General features: G+C 42.1%; 1 protein-coding gene across 14 annotated transcripts in view; it reads right to left on the bottom strand.

Moving 5' to 3' along the window:
• The window catches only part of tanc2 (tetratricopeptide repeat, ankyrin repeat and coiled-coil containing 2), a 438,455-nt gene that overhangs the window by 380,014 nt on the left and 32,700 nt on the right, over positions 1-25,741 (bottom strand). For 12 of the 14 annotated variants that reach the window (XM_033035116.1, XM_033035119.1, XM_033035120.1 and 9 more), the window contains exon 2: positions 10,057-10,162. The exons of 1 other annotated variant lie outside the window; for it this stretch is intronic. In XM_033035116.1, coding sequence (XP_032891007.1) covers positions 10,057-10,123 — 67 coding nt within the window. In that variant the 5' untranslated portion in view covers positions 10,124-10,162. Of the gene's footprint in view, positions 1-10,056; positions 10,163-20,360; positions 20,373-25,741 lie in introns of those variants that run through there. One more of the 14 variants, XM_033035118.1, reaches the window with a different exon arrangement.

Raw genomic sequence — 25,741 nt, 5'->3', positions numbered from 1 at the left:
ACAATAGACAGTGTAGCCAAAAATAAACTGATGTTTAAATATACACATAATATAAATTTAACATTTCTCAATCACAAAATGTATATAAAAATTCTAATTACGACATAGCATATAAGGGTTTCTATTTATATAATTGTACTCAAAAGTTATACATTTCCTAGTGTGATTCAGGCATATAAGCACCCCTTCACGATGGAAAGAAAATCTATTCATGAAAGAGATAATGTAGCAAATCCAAAGAAAAGTGGAGCGGCTGATTCAGATCAAGGTGACTGAAATTAGGCTAGATTCCCGTGTGCATAAAGAATTCCAGGGCCTAGTTCTGCCGAAGCTATTTTGGACAGGTAAATACAACTTTATATGTATATGTCTTCCTAAAATTGAGAATTACATGCATGTGGATTTTCAAAATGATTTGCTAAATTGTTGTGTTAAAGAAATGCTTAATTGCTAGTTAAAAATAAAGATCCAGTGGATTGTTTCAATAGATAACAAGCCGGATATTATTCTCAACCCCCCCCCCCCCACCCTATGCTTGCTGTTAAATATGTTCTTATTCTGATCCCAAGGAACATCAGTTGGTGTTACTCCTATGACATTCTCACTGTACAAAATCCATCCCATAAAATCGTCCTAGCAAAAAGCCGTCCCAGCAAAAATTTAGCGGAAGGAATAATAGAATTAAAGTTCAAAATATTGGAAATAAAAATCTAGATTTTGCAGTAGCTGTGAAATAATGGCACTCTGCACTGACTAGTGGATAAAAGACATAACGTCAGAGAAATGTTCCTTTCTTCCAACAATAATTGGGTTGCTGTTCAACTTCCAAATGATTCCATGCATCCAGTGAGTGTTTTCATCAAAAACTGGCTCAATCACATTGACTATCCCTGATATTATGTCATTATCCTTCATTACATTACATTACATTACATTACATTACTTTATCAGGCACAGGTGATTTGATCCTTAATTTCTCTGGTAATTTTGCTTCAGTGATATTAATTTAAATTCCTCAGTGGCATTCGACCCTTAATCCTTATCCACTTTTGCCAAACGTGTTGTGACTTCTTCAATGCAGATATATATAAATATTTGCTTAATGCCTCATTATTTCTATTTCTCATTAGAATTTCCCCCATTATTGTCTCTTTGGGACCCACATTTATATTTTACTGTTTCCTTCCTTGTAACACAATTGTACATACACTTACAACATCTTTTAATTCTATGTTGGTCGATTCTCAAAATCTATATACACTAAATCATTTTTGTTGTTTTTTGTTCATGATAATATTCCAATCATCAGTCTTAACACTCCTCCTGACAACATTCATTTGAATCATCCTGAAATGGGCCTGTCACCCTTATCCCCATGCCTATATTTATCAAGTACAGGTGATCTTTGCATTATTGCCATACGGCTACACGTATATAAAAGTGGAAACCCGCAGCCTCCTGGATCCTGGAAGCATCAGGCAAAAGATAACAAAGCTTTTACTGACAACTAGGTTGGCAGTGCAAGCCCCAATGTCCTTCGAGTCTTTGACAGAAAGTAAAACTGGATGCAACGTTTTTAATTCGGTCAATGAAATACAATTAATATTGAGTAGTACAACTCAGATCCATGAAGGCCTGGGCAGCTTCTGTCACTCAATAAGTCCAGAAATTACAGCAAGTTCCAGGAAGTCAGTATAAATGCCTGAACTCCAGTAACTCACTTCAAAACCACTGATACAGCCAACAAACATTTGGCACAAAACAAGCATTTTCTTTTCAATTCGAAAGGTAATGATAGGAATTGTGAAATACTTTTAGAATTTGTTTATCTCCCAGCAAAATTCACAATCCAATTTCCTTACCTGCTTCAGTTTAAGCAGCTTCCATAGCAGCATAACTGAATACATTTAAATGAAATAATTAAGTTCCCAACAGATCTATCATTCTCAAACTACATACAAAATGCTATCATACTGTGATCACCTTTCCCTTGTGGGTCCCTTTAGAATACTAATTAATCTGTATTACTCTGCAAGACAGTCCAAAAGAGTTTTCTGTTTGGGTCAATTATATAGTTTCAGAAAACTCATAAATGCATTCAATGACCTCATCCTTCAAACTACTTTTGCTAATTTATTTAATCAAGTCAAATGCAGATTGATATCTCCCATGATTATGATGTCAACCTTGGTTACAGTCTTCTTTTTTCTTTATTGATTTCCTCTCCAATTGTGTTGCATCTGTTGGGAGGGAGGGTGGTGGTGCTGTGGGAGGTGATGCTGTAATTATTCCAATAATCGTTGTTTTATTCCACTCTATAACCACCATACTTCGTTTATTTCTTATTGTCCAAGGTCGATTACTCACTTATTTATCCGTTCACCTTCTCCACCACCAAACAATTATTCCCATTTGTCTGCCCTTTCTGAACATCAAGAAACTTGGAACGTTTATTCTCAACTTTCATTTCGATACAGAAATTTGAAATGCTTGACAGGACAGATGGCAAGAGATTGAGTACCTTGACTCAAGAGACTAAATCTAAGGGATAAGGTATCAGACAGTAAAGGATGAGGTTTGAAGGAATTTCTTCACTCAGAAACTTGTGGATCTTTGGAGTGCTCCACCTCAAATTAGAATACATACATGATTAAGAAGCCAAAACAATTTTGGTTTTAAACTTTTGGATAAAGATAAAATTCAATTCTATTTACAAATATTTTAATGAGAATTGTGATTTCAAAAGCATAAAATTAGTTCTCCTTAAATCCAGAGAAGTTATTAAAAAACTAATTCAAGTCATTAAAAATTCAATTGCATCTCATGTATAATGAATAATATTTCACAAGAAGAATATTTTACAAATGCCAAAATGCTAGTCAGGTCATTGAAATCAGAGGTTTATATTGGAGGAGAAGGCTGCAAAGTAGCAAATCTGGTGTACTGAGAATAACTGTTGGCAAATTTACTATTTCCATTTTTAACCAAGTCCTCCTGAAGCTACTGTCAGTTTCATGTTGTAATGACAATGAGCACTGTCAGTTATACCATGATCATAATAGCAAGCTCTAGGCCAAAAGCTTATTATGCTGAATGAATCCTATTGCAATTTTCAGACATTAGCTATTTCAATTGGCTGATAAAATAAAAATAGCTTTTGCAATATTTTTGCCTGTTTCAGTTAAGATTAAGTTGTTTTGAGTTGTGTCCTATCGAAAATAACAACTGAATACAATGTTAATACCCCTATTGAAGCACTGGTTCAATCATTTGCTGTGGAACTCCACTAGTCTGGCAGATGTTCAGGGCAACTGGATGCTATCCCCTCTACCCAACCTCCCCATTATTGTTCTCCCAACATATTGCTAATTTACTTTTTTCAGATATAACACAATACACAAAACAGGCCCTTTGACCCATGATGTCTGTGTCGACTATGATAATAAATTAAACTAATGTGATCTGCCTGCTCACTATTCATCACCATCCATTCCTTGCATGCTCATGTGCCTGTCTAAATGCTTCTTAAGAATCACTATGACATATGCTTCCACCATCCTCCTTGCAAGCTGTTTCAGATACCTACCACTGTTTGTGAAAAATTGTGGTGCCATCTTGTGTACAAGTCACTTGTCTCCCGAACCTTCGATGGTCGGGCTCGAACTCTCACGTGGACCGGGCGTGATCTGGGCCGATCAATCACGCAGTCGGGGGAGCAGGCCGTTAGGCGGTTGGAATTCGAAGGATTGGCAGTTGGAGTTGGAGTGGAACTCTGGGGGGGGTGGGTTAACGAGCAACGGCACAGTAGTAGTAGTAAAATATTAACTTGACGGGCCTGGATCGGTTAATTATTAAACAGAGTGCTTACACAACGCGTGGACCTCTACAGTGGTGACCCCAACGATCCAAAACAACCTATTTTGGATTTGATCATGTTTACAGCCGACAACCCAGACCAGCAAAACACAGTTTCGATCAAACTGCCCACTTACTGGACATCACAGCCCCACATAGCAATGTTACAAAATTTTGAGATTTTAATAATCGTCTGTAATTTATCCCATCAGATAAAGCATAAAAAGAAGTTTAATTTGACACCTAATTCACTTTCATATCTTCAGTATTAAAAAAGTTATGGCCATTTGCATACTCGGAAATTACCATCTTGTTCTCTATTGCTTTTCCATTGACTTAACACAAAAGCTGTGATCGAGGACAGTCAAATGACCATAACTTTCCTAAAAATTAAGAAAACTGAAAGAAATTTTCAGTTATTATAGATTGAAGCATTCTGTAACAAATATGAAACAATCTTACTTAGATGACTTGAAATTAAAGCATATAATTAATTAGTTACCTAATTGTAGCTAATTACAAAATTCAATTACTAGATCTAAACATCTATCAATTTCTTAAGAATAGATTAACATTTTCAAATAGCCTAAGTGTCCAAATAACATTCACACAAGAATTCACGATATAACAAAAATTTTAAATCTCATTGACATGGATTTATAGGCCAAATGGAAGGAATTTAATGTTTAATACTTGTAAATTAATGGCCATTTAAATCAACTTGCCTGTGGGTTTTTCTGGAACGCGACCATTTGGAAAGTTGCGGTTTGCAGTGATGTAGATCCCCATATCTGCATGAAAAACACTGCCGGTCGGTATGGGGACTAAGTCACTGTTTCGCAACTTAAAATGTGAACTAAAGGTATCTTAAGGACCACTTTTATACATAAAAATAAACCGCTTTCTTTTACCTGTCACCTACATGAAATCCGTCCCCGTTGTCGGCGTTGACGGCTTCAGAGGCTGATTTAAAAATGACTCCAGCGCTGAACGAGTGGAAAAAAAGATGCGTTTTAACCCCGCCCCCCCCCCCCCCCTCTCAAACGCGCCAAAATCGCGCACACGGCCAGTGGCAGAATTGCAGCGCTGCTGAATGTAAGTATTGTAACATACCTACCCCAAATATCAAGCAGGACACATCCCACCCTGCCAACCACCTTTTTACTCTGCTACCCTCCGGGAGGCGATTCAGGACTCTGAAGGCTCGCACCGGTAGACTAAAGAATAGTTTCTACCCATGTGCGATAAAAGAGCTAAATTCCAACAGAGAATGCTGGGGAAGCAAAATGTAATTCTAAGAAATGCCGCCAAATTCTTTTAAATTCTTTTAAATTCTTTTAAAATACCTATTTATTTTTTACTAATAAGTGTACATATGTGTCAATGGTTGTCGTGTTTGTATTTTTTTAACCGGAGGAGATGTATTGGAATTTCGTTGCACAGTATTGTGCAATGACAATAAACGTATTCATTCATTCATTCATTCATTCATTCATTCATTCATTCATTCATTCATTCATTCACGTATGGTTTGAACAGTCTGAAGCCCAGTTCCACATTCACCACTGCTGATGCCACCAAATACTACTACGTGGTCAGTGCACTGGACCAGGACATCGCCTGGCGCATAATCGATCACCTTCGCCAGCCACCAGCTGACAGCAAGCACAAGGGCCTCAAAACGCTCCTCTTGCGCACTTTGGGTGTCAGCCTCCGCGACAGGGCAGCAAAGATCCTTCACATGGGTGGCCTAGGCAACCACTAGCCGCCTGTGCTTATGAATTATATGCTCGCCTTGCCACGAGCCCTGCCTCCTGTTCAAACAGGTTTTCCTCAAACAGATGCCTGATGTCAATAGCCTGTTCCTCGCGGACGAAGATTTCACCGACCCCCGCTGGGTGGTTGCCCATGCAGATGTGCTGTGGCAGGCCAAACAGCAGGGTGGCACCACCATCAGCCGGGTGGCGGCAATGCCTCAGCGGGTCAAGCGGCCGGTCCCAGCATCCACCGAAGGCACAGCAGTGAAGCCGGCCACGAGCGATGCCAGCAAAGGTACATGGAGCTACCACCACCAAAGGTGGGGTTCTGAGGCCCTCCGATGCCGACCACCCTGCACGCATCCAGGGAAATGCCACGGCCGGCCGCCAGTAGTGGCTACTGCGGCCGGCCAGAAGCATCGCCTCCTCTACACCTGGGACCATCATTCGGGGCGGCATTTCCTCGTGGACACGGGAGCAGTGGTCAGTGTTTGGCCATCATCAGCGGCAGAAAGAGGTGACCTCCTCTGGCCGCCGCCAACGGCAGCAACATCAAAACATACGGGGTCTGCACTATCCCGCTCACCTTCAACTCCTGTCACTTCAAGTGGCCCTTTACAATCGCCAACGTCTCCCAACCCTGCTGGTCGACGTGAAGGGATATTTCGTCAATTCTGAGACGTACGAGACGATCGCCTTGAGCCACACCGAATTGATTGCGTCACATCTCGGCACGGTGACCTTCCCCGACATCCTAAACCACCCCAGTTCACAACGGCCAGCCCCAAGTATGGGGTAAAGCACCATATCCCCACCACCGGACCGCCACTCCATGCACGCGCACGTAGGCTGCCCCCCGGCCAAAGACAAGTTCCGTAGGATGGAGGAAATGGGCATTGTGCGACGCTCAGACAGCCCGTGGGCATCTCCGTTTCACATGGTCCCCTAAGCGTCTGGGGACTGGAGATCCTGTGGGGACTACCGCCGTCTCAATGACGTCACAACGGCCAACCGGTACCCTGTTCCTCACATCCAGGAATTCACGGCCCATCTGGACGGCGTCAAGATGTTTTCCGCAATCGACCTGGTTCATGGCTACCACCATCACCCCCTTCGGGGTCTTCGTTCCTGTGGATGCCTTTCGGCCTCAAGAACGCCGCTCAGGCTTTCCAATGGCTCATGGACATGGTGGGAAGCGAATCTCTTCTGCATTCCCTCAAATGCCTCGACATCATATCAAATTTCAGATTAATTGATTTTCATATGCACCAGGGTACAATGAAATTCCTTGTCATATGGCACTCAAAGTGAACAGTATGCATACAATTATGACAAATGCAACAACAAATAAGGCAAGTGCAAATCAACAGAATGGTGCAAGATTGTTGAGCAATCTAAAGTAATACATAAAAGAAACTAGAGTACAATTGCAGAGTAACTATGTGAGAGTTAGGTGTAAGAGTATAAGGCAGCACCTCCAGGAAGTGTGGTGACCAGCACTGCACACACTACTAATGTGGACAAACAAAAGTTTTACACAGCTGCAATGTGAATTCCAACGTGAAAATACCTGGGGTATTCTCCATGGCATAGCAGCAAAATAACTTTTCCAATGTACCGGGCAACTTTACAGGGAGCTCAGGAAAGTCAAGAGCGTTTAATTGTCATATGTACTGACAATGGAACAATGACATTTTTGTTTGCTGCAGTTTAACAGGCTCATAAATTCAAAAACGCACATAAATATATAATCAAGAATATAATAAATTAAAAACCATGATACTGGGTAACCATAATAGTGCAGAACCTAAGTTTGTAGTACAACCAGAGACAGTCCATTGAAAATCAGAGTTACTGGGGTTGATGTTGTGTGATTCAAAGCCTGATGGTTGTTGGGAATCCACTGTCCTTGAACCTGTTGACCACGGGGTACCAGTGAGTTTATAGGCACCACTAGAACAGGACCCTTGTGATCCTGAAGGGATCAAACTCCATAACCCAGATAACAAAACATTGAGGTTTCCAAACAATTGAATAGTAGGTTTTCAGAAGTGAGTGTAATAATTTATCACAATTGGCTTTATGTTTTTTATTACTCAGAATCCTAACTGCATACATATACTGACAGATGTTAGATTATATGTTTAGCTTCTTGCTGGTCTTCAAAGTTGAGAATTCAATTTCAAAGCCTATGTCCATGGCAGCTTCTTTTCTGCACAACTGTGCACTCGAACTGTGTTCCCTCTTCAATTATATAATTATCCATTCAATCTGAATTATTATCCATGCAATCTGAACTATTGACATTTTTTTTAACTGATATCAACTGCTTTCGCACCTCTCCAAAAAGTTGGTATCAACTCCCAAATGATTGAGTTTATTCACTAAATTGATGCGTCAATAATAAAGTTCGCAAATCACTCGGCAAACTATATGAAAAGGGTTATGGGGAGAAGGCAGTAGAATGGGGTGAGAGGGAAAGATAGATCAGCCATGATTGAACAGTGGAGTAAACCTGATGGACGGAATGGCCTAATTCTGTTCCTATAACTTATGAAAGCATCAAAATCAGCCAAGCATTCAATCATAGGAGCACTATAACTGCAAACAATGCTTGTGCAGTCAGGGCTTACCTCCAAAATGTCATTGACTTAGCACGATTATTTTCAAGCTACTGGTAAAATACCACTAATGTTGTCTGTAAATTGATTGGAGGAAGAAGTGAACCAAAGTCAGTGTCCTCCCCCAACCAATAACTCTAGTACGGGAGCCCCAAATTACTCGGACAAGTTGTTCTCGTGCTCCACTCCTGAAACAGACCATTCTTAGCTCTGCCATGAAAGATTACCAGGTAGGGAAAAAGGTTTAAGGACATGCGCAAAGCTTCCATGTTGAAGGGCACCATCCTCACAGACTCCTGTGACTCTCCAGCACCTGACTGCTTAAAATTAAAGAGGAGCATTTGCAATGGTATGGTGAGCACCAAGGCATGTGAGTGGCAAAAGGAATGTGCAATCTTACGAACTCCAGTCCAGTCATTATTATGAAATTTCAGTAATGGGAGGTGATGGCAATCTTGCATTTAATGAATTAAATGCTTAAATGACACAAACTGTCCAGCTATCTATGTTGGTTTACAAATAGGTGTACCTCGTTCAGTTACAGAAAAAAAATCACACCTTAAGACCATCATCATTTTGCTTACATATTTTCGGACTATGTGAATGTTCAGCTAAAATATTTGCATGAACAATCTCCAATGCATTAATCTGTTTTAGGAGCCAATGTGACTTGCAACCATTTTTATTAATCATCTGGATTTGGTTACAGTAAACAAAAGCTTACCCAGCTAATATTCTTCACCAACAAATATAAATTACCCAGAATTGCACACAGAATCACATCTCCTTACAAGCAGTCCTCAATTTACAGAAGATATGCATTGCTGGAAAAAATTTATTTAAATTTCATAAATAAGAATGGATGGGGGGGGGGGGGGGGTTGTGTGGTGGGCGGCGGGGTTGTTATGGGGGGGGTTGTTGTGGGGGGTAGTTGTGGGGGGTAGTTGTGAGAGAGGGGGGGTTGTGGGGTGGGCGGCGGGGGTATGCGGGCGGCGGGGTGTGTGAGGGGGGGGGTGTGGGTGGGGTGGGGGTGTGGGTGGGGTGGGTGGCGTGGATGTGTGTGGGGGTTGTGTGTGTGCGGGGGGGTGTGTGTGCGGGGGGGGGGGTGGGAATGAGGCTTGGTGGGGGGGGGGGGGGGCGAGGGGAGTTCGCCTCCGCCGGGATCAGAGTCTCCGCTTTCCTTTTGGCAACATTGGCGACATCTCCGACACTGGGCTGGGCTGGTTCACCAACGCGGGGCTGTTGCTTGGGGCGGGGCTGCTGCTTGGGGTCCTCCGAAAGTCCGATTGGAAACCTCCGCCGGCCATTCTCAGCTCCAGTAAAGACACGATGGCACAGGAAGGAGTGACAGGGGAAGAGAAATCCGCGCGGCGCTGACTGGCAGAAGAGATCAATCTGCGCATGCACGGTTTTTAAGATTTTTAAACCTCGCTAACTTTTACAACATTCAACCGATCGGAACGAAACTTGGTACACTCGCAGCAAAGGAGAACGGTGAGTGAACTGGGGGGAAATCGTAGCGTTATCGCGAACCGTTTTTGCGCAAATAAAAAGACCGCCATACCGGAAGATAACAAGATCAGAGATTTAGTTATGTATGGATACCGTAAAGAGTTAATGGCATTATGGTAAAGACTCATAAACACTCTGAGGAATACCTTTACCTGGGGATACAGCAATTGCATTTTTAACTACATTATATCAATAAGCAACTCATTAATCATAATATATTATTTACAGTTAAAAGCATATGATGCAACTTCATGGAAGACAAAAATGTGCCTGGATCCACATGACTTTACAAGAAGTAACGAATGACCTACCACTTGATCTGCTCTTGCGATTGGACTTCCCACCACTGAGGAACATCTTTAGGCTATTACGGAACATATCTTCGTCCGCAGGACTCGTCAATATTCACTCCAAATTCTATCAAAAAAAAGGTGGTTGTCAATGGGAACATACAAGACAATGCAAAAACAATAGATCAGTACACAACAGTAAAGCCCATCTCACTAGCCAGAGTGGTTCTTCCACAAATTACCCCAAACCATAACTGGCTTTTTAAAAGATTTCATCAGAATTTTTAACATGGACATGCATTCATTTTCACTTTCATTACCTCCAATTTTTCCAAAACTCTTTGCACCTAATACATTACATTAATGAAGCTACGGTTGTATTTGCAAGCTCCCACAAACAGTAATGCGATAATGAACTGATGAACTACAGGTGCACAACCTTTTATCCGGAGTTCCGGAAACCGAAAAGCTCCGAAAACCGGTCATTTTTTCCAGGATGTCGTCTGCACACCAAAGCTCGCATTTGGCGCAAAACTTGACCCGAAACGACCCACGGTCAACCCAGGTCTGTACTACTGTAGCGGCTGCCGCCTCCCCGGAGACCGGGGAGACACTTAAACATCTGTAAATCATTGCTTAAATGTTAGTCAGTTAGTTTGGAGGGCTTTTATGTGAAGGGGGGGGGGGGGGGGTGAAGGGGGAAACTTTAATTCTTAGTCCCCTACCTAGTCGGAGAGGCAGGGAGCGGGCAATGCCTTACCGGGTCGCCGTGCAGTAAGCTCCGGAGTGCTGTGGCCGCCGACTCCCAACATCGCGGAGCTGGGGCTGCGGGCGTCCGGCCGCGCCGGTTGTAGCTCCGACCCCGGCAACTCTACCCCTGGCTGCGCGGCGCTCCAAATCCAGCGCGGCCCGCGGCCGGACGCCCGCTGCCCCAGCTCCGCGATTTTGTGAGTCGGTGGCCACAGCGCTCCGGAGCTTACCGCACGGCGACCCGGTAAGGCATTGCCCGCTCCCCGCTGGTATCCCAGCGCTGCGACGCCGCCGACTCCCAACATCGCGGTGCTGGGGCTGCGGGCGTCCGGCCGCGGGCGGCGCTGGATTTGGAGCGCCGCGCAGCCAGGGGTAGAGTTGCCGGGGTCGGAGCTCCAACCGGCGCCGCCCGCGGACGGACGCCCGCAGCCCCAGCTCCGCGATGTTGGGAGTCGGCGGCCACAGCGCTCCGGAGCTTACTGCACGGCGACCCGGTAAGGCATTGCCCGCTCCCCGCCTCTCCGAACAGGTAGGGGACTAAGAATTAAAGTTTCCCCCTTCACCCCCCCCCACCACATAAAATCCCTCCAAACTAACTGACAAACATTTAAGCAATGATTTACAATGATTCCCCGGTCTCCGGGGAGGAGGCAGCCGCTCCAGACTTTTCAAGCCGCCCGCGCTACCTACCTAATCTACGCTAAAAATCTTCCATTCCGAAATCCGAAAAATTCCGAAATCCGAGAAGTGTCTGTCCCAAGGCTTTCGGATAAAAGGTTGTGCACCTGTATTTTTATTGTTCATGTTGACGAAAGAATAACATTTTGTCTGGATACAAAGGATAGCTGCCTGCCTGTTCAAAACATTGCCATATGATGTTTTATATAGTACAAAAGGAGCCTATTCTCAGATAGCATTTCAAAGATAGTATGTTAGACAATCCAGCATTCTCTCAGAATTGGACTATATTTGCGACTATCAATCTCAGTGCAGTCTTGAACCAAAGCAGAATTGAAGGGCAGGTAACTGAAACAACACATGTATAATGTACCATAATCATAATTTTAAAGTAATTTATATTTATAATATTTGTATTTCAGAGATTAAACAGCAAAATACCCAACATTCTAGAAAATTATATTCTTCTTCAGAAAACAATACATTTTGAGCTATCAGCCTTTACATAAACCTGAGACACCAAAAACTGCAGAAGCTGGAATCTTGAGCAAAAAACAAAGTGCTGGAGCAACCAAAACGTTGTCTGTCCATTCCTCCAAAGCTGATGCTTGACCATCTTCAAACCTGCTCAATTCCCCCAACATTTTTTTTTACATAAACGGCTCCCATTACAAATGTGGATATAAAAATTGATAATGGAAAATATTGACAAAGATGTGCCAGTATTTATAAATTAAAAATCACTGATAATTCACTTCCAGACAATTTCACGGAAACATTTCTTTTTAGCCCACTTTAAGCATTGCAATCAATTTAAACCAGAGTTCAAAATCTTAGGACCATAAAATAAAAATTGAGATCATATTGACGCCCGACAGTGAAATATAGGCGTGATATTTTCATTTAACCAGATTTATTACTGGAATGGTTAACTGCAATTCACTTTAATGGCTTTATTTATTTATTTACAATTCATTTACGATATTAAGATCATATCCAGGTATTTTAATGCCTACATAATCAATTGGCCTGCAACATTTTGGGGATGCAAAAAAGTTCAATCTTACAATGGGTCACGCAAGGAAAAGCTTGGGAAATACTGTGTTAACTCAAACTGCTCAATGACAAAAATGATCCAAATTTAATGCCCTTCTCAGGCTCTCACATTTTCAATTGGATCTATTATCCTCATAGACACTGTATGAATAAATTATAGCAATTTTGTTCATTTTATTGGGGGAAAGAAACACTTGCTCACAATCCTGAAATACAACAAATTGCTGAAACTTAATATCTTCCTAATCCATTTTGTAACATGGACTAGAAAGCACTTATTTTCCAAGTTATATAAAAGTTTGCAGATGGATACAATCTTAGGTCTTGCAAGATCCAAATTCAGTCATGTGGTTCATACAAATTCAGGTTTAAATATATAGGCTGTGGGCCGAGGAGCTTTATTCCAGTGTTTCGTGACCCAAATCACAGAACTACATGAAATTTTCACATATTGTGTAAAAATATTATATAAATCACCCCTGAAACTCGTCATGAACAAGACTTGCACATTTTTATAAAATTAGAGAAAAAACAGAAACATTTCGGGTAATTTTCGTCCAATCAAAACACGTTTAAAATTGAGTTGTATGCCAGTTGGCCAATCACGCGCTTTGCTTCTGGCTTGCACACAACATGGCTGAGAGGACTTCACTGATGCCTGTTTTACTGGAGATTCCGATGAAAGTTCTTTCTAGTTCTGTGGAATACATGTCGTGGAAACTTGCAGCAGGGTAATTGAATTTAGTGAGAAAAGCATTAAGAAGTCTGAAGAATGTGCAGCTAAGTGGATAGAAGTGGAAGAAAGTCTTTAAAGCAAAGTCCCTGCTGAGATGCTGCAACACAAAGTTGTGAAACTAGTGAAACTTTGTGAATCAACTCAAACTGAAAGGTAAGATCTAAAGTCTGAATTTATAAAAATTAATCTGTATGGACTTTAATTAATTTAATTGCACCCTTTTATAATGTGAAAAAATGAGATTTGGAGGCTGTACATTCACTCACTCATTCCTTCATTCATTCACATTCATTCACTTTCACTCATTCGCTCACTCATTCGCTCACTCATTCATTCCTTCATTCATTCACTCATTCATTCACTCACTCATTAATTCCTTCATTCATTCACTCACTCCTTCATTCATTCATTCATTCATTCATGAAGTTGAGGGCCTAAACTATGTGTATCCATAACACAAGGTAAATTAAACATTTTCACTAATGCCAGCTTGTTGTAGTCTAATAAGTCTTTAACATCTAATCTCAGAGCTGCCTGCGATAACTTACCGGGAAAAAGTGCTCCGATCGCGGGGCCTATGTACTTAACATAGTGAAGCCACGGTCTCAATTAAGAAGCGGCCGATTCGCGAATGCGGAGCGGCGGGGGGGGGCTGTACATAGTGGCTTTACACAGTGCCGTCCGTAGCGGCCGTTTCCAGGCCCCGACCACGGGAGAAAAACAGAGGAATATTCATTGCACTTTATAGGCTGCCATTGGAGTGCGAAATGGTCCGAAATGGCTGATGTATATGTAGAAATGAATTGGTGTATGTGAACTTGAACTTGAACTAATTTATCTATGGTAGTAAGTGTTAGTATCATTAACATTAAGAAGAGGTTGAAATGTTATGAATTGAAGTCCATGCAGACTTAATGACTACAGGATGTTTTTTTTTGTAGCCTCTGCCTGACCCTCCACATGAACTTGAACTAACTTATCAATGGACTTATCAAAACTTACCATAAGACTTGGAATCTGACGAAGAATATTCAGATGACGATCAGATGTAATGTAAACAAATAAATTGGGAAAATAAATGATTATATAAAGTTTTATTTTAGTGTCGATCGTTTCACTGTTTATTTGGTCAAATTATTTAAACAATGAGTGAATTACTTATGATAATAGCGTGCTGGTGAATGACAGTGCAACAGCCCACCCATCCACACATACATCCACACACACATTCATCCGTACACACACTTCCATGCATGCATACACACATGCACACATACATCCGCACACACACACACCCACATCCATCCGCACGCAGACATACATGCACACATCCATGCACACACATACATCCACACACACATCCACACATACATTGACACATCCATCCATTCACACATACATCCATCCGCACATACATGCACACTTACTCCCACACATCCACAGATACACGTTTTGACAGGTATACACAGACACACACACAAACTACAGATACTCAAACAATGCAACACTTTTAGGGTTATTTTAGGTTAAAGGTAATAGCCCTCATTTGCAAAGGCACCATCGGGGGTCTCTTTCATATATATTCAATTCAATTCAATTCAACTTTAATGTCATTGCACAAATACTAAGTATGGGTACAACGAAATGCAGTTTTGCGTCAGTCCGTAGTAGTAGTGCATATAGAAATGTAAAAAAAAGATACAGAATAATCAAAAATACAGAATAATTAAACAATGGGGACGGAGGGACCGGAGAAATCTATCGGCGGGACTCCGAGTTCAGCAATGTGATGGTATAATTGTAGAAGCTGTTCCTCATCCTACTGGTACGAGACCTGAGGCTCCTGTACCGCCTCCCTGATGGGAGGAGGGCAAACAGTCCATGGTTGGGGTGGGAGGGGTCTTTAATGATCTTCCCAGCCCGTCTCAGACACCGTTTTCGGTGGAGGGCATCCATGGCAGGGAGCGGGGCACCGATGATGTGCTGCGCGTTTTTCACCACCCGTTGTAGTGCCTTCCTGTCCGCAACAGTGCAGCTGCTGTACCATACCGTGAAGCAGGTGGACAGGATGCTCTCGATGGTACAGCGGTAGAAGTTGGTCAGGATCTGGGGGGACAGGTGGGCTTTCTTGAGCCTCCTCAGGAAGTAAAGGCGCTGCTGTGCCTTTTTGATCAGCTTGGAGGTGTTGAGGGACCAGGACAAATCCTCCGAGATATGTACCCCGAGGAATTTGTAGCTGGAGACGCGCTCCACCTCAGTCCCGTTTATATGGATGGGGGTATGACTGCCCCCTCTGACCTTCCTGAAGTCGACAATAATTTCCTTCGTCTTCTTGGAGTTGAGGACGAGGTTATTGTTGGCACACCAGGTTGTCAGGTGCTGGACCTCCTCTCAGTAGGCTGACTCATCGTTGTCACTGATCAGTCCTACCACCGTGGTGTCGTCAGCAAACTTAATGATGGCGTTGGATCCGTACTTAGGGATGCAGTCGTGGGTGAAGAGGGAGTAGAGGAGAGGGCTGAGCACACAGCCCTGTGGCACGCCGGTGTTCAGTGTTATAGTGGAGGAGGTGAGGTTGTTGACCCTGACAGACTGTGGTCTGTTCCGGGCTATATAGGCTCATTGTAGCTTAAAATGAATACTCATCGAGTAAACATCAGAGCATTCGATTCTTGGTCAGGATGTGACATTTACATCAGAAATAAGACAGGTCTCTTACAGGTCTGCCACCCAGCCTGGCACTGCCCCAGTCCCACTATGGCCATGCCCCCCACTCTCCCCACTATGGCAGTCAGTGGGGTTCAGTAAAAAGGGGAACCCAGAGGATCTGTCCTGAACCTTTAATTAGGCAGGTTCATGAGCCCTTAAAACATGGGACCTCTGCTGCAGTCTCATTACATTTCCTATTAAAGCGACTGGAAGATGCCTTGTAGGACTGTCCCCCAGCCCGGAACTGCCCCAGTCCCACTATGGCCGTGACCCCCACTCTACACACTGGCAGTCAGTGGGGTTCAGTAAAGGGAGGAACCCACAAGAACTGCACTCACCCATTAATTAGGCTGGTTCAGGAGCAGGACCTCTGCGATAGTGTCATTAAAAAAACACTCACAATTATATTCATCATATTATTTTTATATAATATAATTAGACTTAATTATATATGATTACAGTCATATTTACATATATATAGGTATAATAATATATAGTTTAAATGGACTGCAACACGGAAATAGGCTGCCCATGGTGTAATATGGCATTGGCCACTAGATGGCACTTACTTTCTCAATCTCATTTTCTAATTAGTTTAATTAATTAATCTGCAACGTTTGGCAATGACGAATTATGACATCCTTCTCAATTATATTTCATCTAAATCTGGGAAAATTTCATGTAGTTCGGTGACTTGGGTCACAAAAACTGATTTCTAGACACATTTTTGATGCTCGGCCCACAGCCTAATAGTTGCAGGTTCCATCAACACAGAAATGAATGTTGAACTATTGTGGTTTCCAAAAGCAGTGCTGAACCTTTTCCTGGTATTTTACAGCCTTTTAGTCTTTTAGTTTTCAAGTATCCATGCACAAATTTAGACATTTCCAAATAGATCTGACCTTCTTTTCAGAGGATTTGGCCATTATTGTTATGACCAACATTTAATATCCATCTATTATTATTCTTGAACTGAGGGCCTTACAGGGCAATTTCAGGGGGCATTTCAAAATCAACCACAGTTATGTGGACCTGTAGCTACATGCAAGCCATAAAGGAAAGAAAATGAAGTTTCCTCCTTAAGAAACAAACTGTTTTATCACAATCGCACTATGCTAAATCGAGGGCTTAAATTGTAAGGAGTGACTGCATAGACTGAGACTCTTTCCCTGGAAGATAGGAAGCTAAGAGGTGACCTTTGAGGTACACAAAATCATGAGGGGGCATTGATAAGGTGAATGGTCCGTCTTTTCCTTTGGGTGAATGTCCAGAACAAGAGCATAGGTTTAAGGTGAGAAGGGAAAGATTTAAGAACTATCAAGCGTTATTTCTTCACGCATAAAACTAAATAGGTGATGTTTCAGGTCGAGACACTTCTTCAGACTTCAGGCGCTGATGTAGATATAGAACAAATTAATGAAAGATATGCATAAAAGTAATGATAAATGAAACAGCCCATTGATAGCGGTGTGCTAGGTGAAAACGAGTACACACAATGGGACAACCATACGACTTTACCAGTATCAAAGCCAGCTTCAAAGTCATCTGGTAGAGTTACTCCATTTTTTGTGTCTATCTTCAACACATTTAGAGTGATGTGAGACGTATAAGCAAATGGGATTAGTTCAGCTATAAAACTTGGTTGGCATGAGCAAGTCAAACCGAAGGGCCGGTTTCTGTGCTGTATGACTATAATACAATCCTGGTGCAGAAGGGTGGTTACAAACAGAGAGATTAAGCAAACTGAGCATGTACTCTCTAGAGTTTAGAAGCACGAGGAAATCACATTGAATCATACAAAGTTCTTACAGGATTTGACAGTGTAGATATAGAGGATGCTGTTTGCCCCTTCTGGTGAGTCTAGAATTGGGAGTCAGTCTCAAAATAAGTCATTAGCCAATCATGACAGAGATAAGAAAAAAATTCTTCGCCTTGAGGATAGTGAGTCCTCAGAGTTCTGCACTTAAGAAGGCCATTAAGGCTCAGTTGCTGAGCAAACTCAAGATAGAAAATAATAGATTTTTTAAGAGATGAGATAACAGATTAATGCTGGAAACTGGCGCAAAGGTAGTAGTCATTTGTAATCTTAATGAATGGCAGAAAAGTTCAAGCAGTCTTGCTTCTCTTTCTGATATTCACATGAGCATGTGCTTAATTTTTCGATTTATGAACTGCACTTAAAATTTTTGAATTTTAAGAGATATTGTCAAATTCTCAATTGTACCTTATATTCTATTTGGATTTCCAAATGCAATCAGAATTGATAGCTGTAAAACTTCAGGATATTGCTTGGCTCTTTGGTCTCGACCCAAATCGTCACCAATTCCTTTTCTCCAGAATGCTGCCTGACCCAGCTGAGTTACTCCAGTATTTTGTGTCTATCTTTGTCACTTTGGTTCTTCAGTTTGAGTTCTGGAAGAAATTTCACAAATCGATTTCTACATTCCCTTTGGGTACACCTAGGGTTCTCCAGTATTGTCCAATTTCCTCCCGCATCCTAGACATTTTAATTGGTAGGTTAACTGACGATTGTAAATTACGCCAGTAAGGTGGGTGGCAGGAAAATTAGAAGTGGGGAGGGGGAGAGGGTTGTTGAGAGCGATCAGGTTACAGCAATTAAATGGGGAAGTTGGTTGGGGACTAAAGGTCTTATAACTGGCAGAGGTTCAACTGGCTGTAAGAAATTATGAGAATTGTTACAAACATATTCGCACAAACCTTGACAGACTGTCAGTCTGAAGGATAGCAGATAGTATGAAACATGCATGAGGGTCATTTTTCTTAGAAAAACAATCAAAAGCAATTAACATAATGCTACATTGTTTTAAACACCCATCTCCATTCCAGTTTTCTCCAAAAAGCAGCACAGATTTCTCCACCTTTGAGGACAAACTCACATTCAGTTCTGGGAACAAAAAAATCAATACCAATTTAAATTAGCAAAGCTCTCATTACCAAGTCCAAAGATAGATATCCCACAGCACAAAATTTCCCCTCCTCTCCAACATCCCATGCCAACTCCACACGGGCAATAACATAGTTGAGACAACCTTTGTTTTCTTGATTAAATTACCTAAATTATAGGTATCAAGAAAAACAACTGCACGCACAACATTAAACAGGGGCAGAAAAGGGAACACAGCATTTTCTAAATTATCAATCAAATACAAAATGTTAGGTACACAAAAATGCTGGAGAAACTCAGCGGGTGCAGCAGCATCTATGGAGCGAAGGAAATAGGTAACGTTTCGGGCCGAAACCCTTCTTCAGACAAAATGTTGTTGTGGTTTTTTCATGATGTAGGTATTGCTCGCAAGACCAGCACTTAATGCAAACCACAAAGAGTGTTTTATTGTCACATGTCGCAGATAGAACAATGAAATTCTTACTTGCTGCAGCACAAGACAATATGTAATCATAATATAACTAAAAAAAACAAACAACAGTGCAATAATAATAATAATAGTCTACTGTAGTCTATTGTAGTTCATAGCTTATGAGGTTTTAGTGTTTAATAGCCTGATGGTTGTAGGGAAGAAGCTGCTCCTGAACTTGGATGTCACAGTTCTCAGGCTCCTGTACCTTCTTCCCGCGCGGTGAGATGAGTGTGTGGCCACGAAGGTGTGGGTCTCTGATGATGTTAGCTGCCTTTTTGAGGCAGCGACTCCGATAAATCCCTTTGATGGTGGGGAGGTCAGAGTCGGTGATGGACTGGGCAGAGTTCACAACTTTTTGCAGTCTTTTCCGCTCCTGGACGTTGGTTGGTGGCGGCGCCTAAGGGCAGCGGCTCGACTACAGTCGTCCGTCTTTTTTTAATTTTTGTCTTGTTGAATGTATGTTTTGAGCTTAGTTTTTATTATTTTTTAGCTGTGTATATGTGTGTATATGTGGGGGGGTGGAGGGAAAACCGTTTAATCTCTTCTCTGTACGGGGACCCGACTTTTGCCCTGTCGGGTCTCCGGTGTCGTTGGGCCTAACACTGAGGAGCCGTCGGCGGACTCCGGCCGGGACCAACCTGAGGGCTCCAGTCGCGGAGCCTGTGGACCTGACAACGCAAAGCTGGCCGTCTTCAGAGCGGGGAGAGCTGTGGTGGCCAGGGGCTCTAACATCGAAGCCCCAGTTCGCCTAGACGCTGCAGTTGAACTGCTGGACTGGTTGGTCTGCTTGATCCGCGAGGTTTAAAAGACACGGAGCTGGGGCCTAACATCACCCGGCGTGGCTAAATGGCCACAGGACTTACCATCCTACCAAGCGGGGGGCTTTAACATCGGAGCCACAGTTCGCCTCAACGCTGCAGTTGGACCGCGGGTGGAGAATAAAGGGAAGAGATAAGACTTTGCCTTCCATCACAGTGAGGAGGTGTTGGAGACTCACTGTGATGGATGTTTATGTAAACTGTGTTAAGTGTGGGTCTTGGGTTTTTTTGTAATGTAAAAAACTGTAGTAAATGTAATTTCGCTCAAACCTAGGTTTGAATGACAATAAATAGCATTCCAAAATAGCATTCCAAGTTGCCGAAGAGAAAACCTTATTTTCTCTTAGGAGGTAGTGGGTGATCTTCAACCACAGCCCTCATTCCCATGAAGGTGCTCCCAGGATTTAAAGTCAACCCAAGAATGTAGTGTGTTTAATTGTTATATATACATCGAAACAAAATAATGAAATTCTTGCTTACAGCATTACAACAGATTTATAAACAGTACTCAATAGATAACACAATAAACAAATAATAACGTCCCATAAATTGAAAAAAGCCCAACACAGTTCAAAACAAAACAAAGCCATAAGTCCCTCATGCAACCACGACTGTTTGTATTTCAGTTGGAGTTTGTAGTGTTCAATAGCCTGATGGTCATTGGGAAGAAGTCATTTCTGAACTTGGACGTCAGAGTTTTCAGACTCCTACACCTTCTCCCTGGTGGCAGGAGTGAAATGACAGTGTGCCAGGGTGGTTTGGGTCCTTGATGAAGTAGCAACTCCTATAGATCCTTTCGATGGTGGGGAGGTTAGTATCTGCAATGGATCAGGCAGGGCGTTCGAGTTGCCGAAGCAGGCCGTGATGTAACTAGCCAATATGCTCTCTACCATACACCTCCAGATGTTCAAGAGACCATTTGTCGATATACTGAATCTTCTCAATTTTCCAAGGGAGTAAAGGCATTGATGAGCCAGATGAAGAAATGAGAATTTCTACTACAGCATGTTGTGCTACAGGGAAGGAAAGCTGATATTTGAATGGCATTCATCTAAATAAAGGGCATCCAATATGTTCCTCACTTGTGTTTTGTAATTAGTAGAAGTAGAGCTAATTGTAGTGGAGAAAGGTAGGGTAGGTACGTCATCGGAGTCATCAGGTGGGCACCCTCCTTCTTTGACGTTTCATTGATAAGCCCACAACATCTCCAGAGGGCTCAACGGTGATACCTGGCGTCCCAGTTACACCGCGTCAATTCCATACCCTCCTGTCTTCATCTTGCAGCCCAATTGTTGTCTCTCCTTTTGATCCAAATCCAATTGCTGCTTTTTTCTGCAGAATTTGATAATGACTTGATTGCTTGTTGGAGGGAGCGACCCCTCACCTCCCTTTTCTTTAATAGCCTGGTCATAGATGTAGCAACAAATCCCCTGCATCCCACTTCAACAGGGAAAATCTTGGTCTTCCAGCCATTCTGGGAAGCTTCAGTTGCCAGTTCAGAGTAATTGGTCTTTTTCCTCTCGTAAGCTTCTTCAACACCATCTTCCCATGGAACTGTCAATTCCACAACGTATGCCAACTTGGCTGTTGTGGACCACAGGACCATGTCTGGCCGGAGTATTGTAGCCACAATGTCTGAGGGAAACACAAGCCTTTTTTCTAAGTCCACTTCAATTTTCCAATCCCAACCAGGCTGCAGAATGCTTGCATCCATTGATGTTATCCGGTGCTCTGGAGGTTGGCCGGCTGGTACAAATGTTGTGAAGTGGACATTTCCTGCCGATGTTGGTGGGGAAGCAGTTGTGATCGTTCACCTCTGTTTAAGGATTGATGCCAGCTGTCTGAGAACTTGTTTATGCCGCCCAAGTGTAGCGCCCTTAGCCGAGGCTCATAGTGCATCCTGTTAAAATGTGCCTTAGTGATGCTGGTGCTTGGCAAAGGGAACAAGCGGGATCTTCTCCCAACCACTGCTTCAGGTTCTGGGGCGATGGTTGAACATCATAAGTGGCTCTGATGACAAAACTTAGCCGAGATCCTTCCATTTGCCAGATGTCACGCCAGCTGAGTTTCCTCTTTTCCAGGTTCTCCCAGTTAGTCCATTGGCCCTGCTTGGTCATTGAGATGGCCTTGGAGTGTTGCTCTGCCTCCTCCCGTCTTCTCACCTCCTCCACCACGAAGGATTTAGAGTTACAGAATAGATCACTCACTGTAGAATATCTAACCTGATCTGCTCATGTAACCCCTGCATTTCTGTGTGTGGTCTAGTTGAATTTCCGGTCAATGGTGACCCCAAGATCTTGGCTTGGTATAACAGAAGAGTTATAGAAATGCACTGGAATGCGATTAAAAATAAAATTAGGTAAACAAAGCGGAGGAGGAAAATATTCTGGCAAGTAAAATCAAAGGAAATCCTAAGTACATAACAAGCAAGAGGATAACCTGTTACGATCCGAGAGGAGATGATGGTAAGTTTCTCAATGAATATTATGCAGCTGGCTTCACAAAAGAGAAACATGGTGCAGATGTTATAGTTGAAAGGATGCGTGAACTATTGAATGAGATAAACACAGTAAAAGAGGAAAGATTAAATTGTTTAGTATTTTTGTAAACGGATAAAACTAACAGACCTGAATTAAATATATCTCAGGCTGCTGGAAATAATAAGAGATATACAGACTAGAATTTTTCAACGTTGGCACCTCCTCTAAAGCCAGGGAGAAAATTGTTCCCACTAAAAGATGAAATAAACCAAGAAAGTACAGGCTGGTTAGTTTAAAATCAGTGGTAAGCAAATAAAGCCAGCATCTATCAGAAAAACATTTTAAAAACTCAATGGGAATGAATGATAGGATTCATAGAAAGCTGCATTCATGTTTTTTTTCTGCTACGTACAGACTGCATCTCTCCATTATGCCCCATTTAACCTACTGCTCAGAAAAATACAACCACTTGTAGTGACAGTTTTTACAACTTCTCAAAGTTCAACCTTCAATAGCCACTAATTTGTCAGGGATGATTAGAAAAGCACTCACACTCCACGACACATTTGAAACAGCAAAGATGAATCTACCAGAAGTAGTCTCTTGATTAATAGCTTCTTTATTGTAGTAACACAAAACAATGAAATAATATAACTTTCCTGTCTTAATCGCAGTTCCATTCATGTCATATAAATCATAAAAACTACTTTTTGTAAAAGTACATCGTCTGACAACATATATATGTCCCAATCATGCTCGTGGTCATGGTAGAAAACTGTTTCATCCCATGGCCCAACATCAAAATGAAACGAATCATCTGAGAGTCTGCGGCAGAATCCTCTCGCCAAAAACACGCCCCAGACTGTATAAAATCCCACCCACAGGCAGATGATAACTAAAGGTAACTAGACATGACTATAATAAACTTACTTAAGCTTAATAGCTCCAACACCACTTACAATAACAACTGATTTATCTTCAAGGCAACAACAGTTAAAGAAATAGAAATCAATGGTTTGAGTTTTCTGAAAATATTGCTATTAACCTGTTGCTGCTTAATAGATATCAAAACTTCTTAAATCCGAAATGCAGCACTGAGGAAATACCCTGACCGGAACATCACATATCCACATTCGCAAGAGATGCTGCCTGACCTGCTGGGTTACTCTAGCACTGTGTCTGTTTTTATAATCCAGCAGCTACAGTTCATTGTTTCTACGTAGCACTGTAAAATACTTCAATTAATGAAATTAACAATTCAAAAGGAGTTTGTCTGATACCATATAAACCATATAACCATATAACAATTACAGCACGGAAACAGGCCATCTCGGCCCTACAAGTCCGCGCCGAACAATTTTTTTCCCTTAGTCCCACCTGCCTGCACTCATACCATAACCCTCCATTCCCTTCTCATCCATATGCCTATCCAATTTATTCTTAAATGATACCAACGAACCTGCCGCCACCACTTCCACTGGAAGCTCATTCCACACCGCTACCACTCTCTGATTAAAGAAGTTCCCCCTCATGTTACCCCTAAACTTCTGTCCCTTAATTCTGAAGTCATGTCCTCTTGTTTGAATCTTCCCTATTCTCAAAGGGAAAAGCTTGATCACATCAACTCTGTCTATCCCTCTCATCATTTTAAAGACCTCTATCAAGTCCCCCCTTAACCTTCTGCGCTCCAGAGAATAAAGACCTAACTTATTCAACCTATCTCTGTAACTTAGTTGTTGAAACCCAGGCAACATTCTAGTAAATCTCCTCTGTACTCTCTCTATTTTGTTGACATCCTTCCTATAATTGGGCGACCAAAATTGTACACCATACTCCAGATTTGGTCTCACCAATGCCTTGTACAATTTTAACATTACATCCCAGCTTCTATACTCAATGCTCTGATTTATAAAGGCTAGCATACCAAAAGCTTTCTTTACCACCCTATCTATATGAGATTCCACCTTCAAGGAACTATGCACGGTTATTCCCAGATCCCTCTGTTCAACTGTATTCTTCAATTCCCTACCATTTATCATGTACGTCCTATTTTGATTTGTCCTGCCAAGGTGTAACACCTCACATTTATCAGCATTAAACTCCATCTGCCATCTTTCAGCCCATTTTTCCAAATGGCCTAAATCACTCTGTAGACTTTGGAAATCCTCTTCATTATCCACAACACCCCCTATCTTGGTATCATCTGCATACTTACTAATCCAATTTACCACCCCTTCATCCAGATCATTGATGTACATGACAAACAACAAAGGACCCAACACAGATCCCTGAGGCACCCCACTAGTCACCTGCCTCCAACCCGACAAACAGCCATCCACCATTACCCTCTGGCTTCTCCCATTCAGCCACTGCTGAATCCATCTTGCTATTCCTGCATTTATACCCAACAGTTTAACCTTCTTAACCAACCTTCCATGAGGAACCTTGTCAAAGGCCTTACTAAAGTCCATATAGACAACATCCACTGCTTTACCCTCGTCAATTTCCCTAGTAACCTCTTCAAAAAATTCAAGAAGATTAGTCAAACATGACTTTCCAGGCACAAATCCATGTTGACTGTTCCTAATCAGACCCTGTTTATCCAGATGCTTATATATATTATCTCTAAGTATCTTTTCCATTAATTTGCCCACCACTGAAGTCAAACTAACAGGTCTATAATTGCTAGGTTTACTCTTAGAACCCTTTTTAAACAATGGAACAACATGCGCAGTACGCCAATCCTTGGGGACTATTCCCGTTTCTAATGACATTTGAAATATTTCTGTCATAGCCCCGGCTATTTCTACACTAACTTCCCTCAATGTCCTAGGGAATATCCTGTCAGGACCTGGAGACTTATCCACTTTTATATTTTTCAAAAGTGTCAGTACTTCTTTTACTTTGAAACTCATAGTATCCATAACTACTCTACTCGTTTCCCTTACCTCACATAATTCAATATCCTTCTCCTTGGTGAATACCGAAGAAAAGAAATTGTTCAATATCTCCCCCATCTCTTTTGGCTCTGCAGATAGCTGCCCACTGTTTCTCCAATGGACCAATTTTATCCCTCGTTATCCTGTAGGGATACAACACTAG

This window comes from Amblyraja radiata, chromosome 16, assembly GCF_010909765.2.
Source record: "Amblyraja radiata isolate CabotCenter1 chromosome 16, sAmbRad1.1.pri, whole genome shotgun sequence".
In the NCBI taxonomy this organism is placed as follows: domain Eukaryota; kingdom Metazoa; phylum Chordata; class Chondrichthyes; order Rajiformes; family Rajidae; genus Amblyraja; species Amblyraja radiata.
Note: the sequence above shows the minus strand (reverse complement) of the source record. Positions and strands in the feature narration are given on the sequence as shown.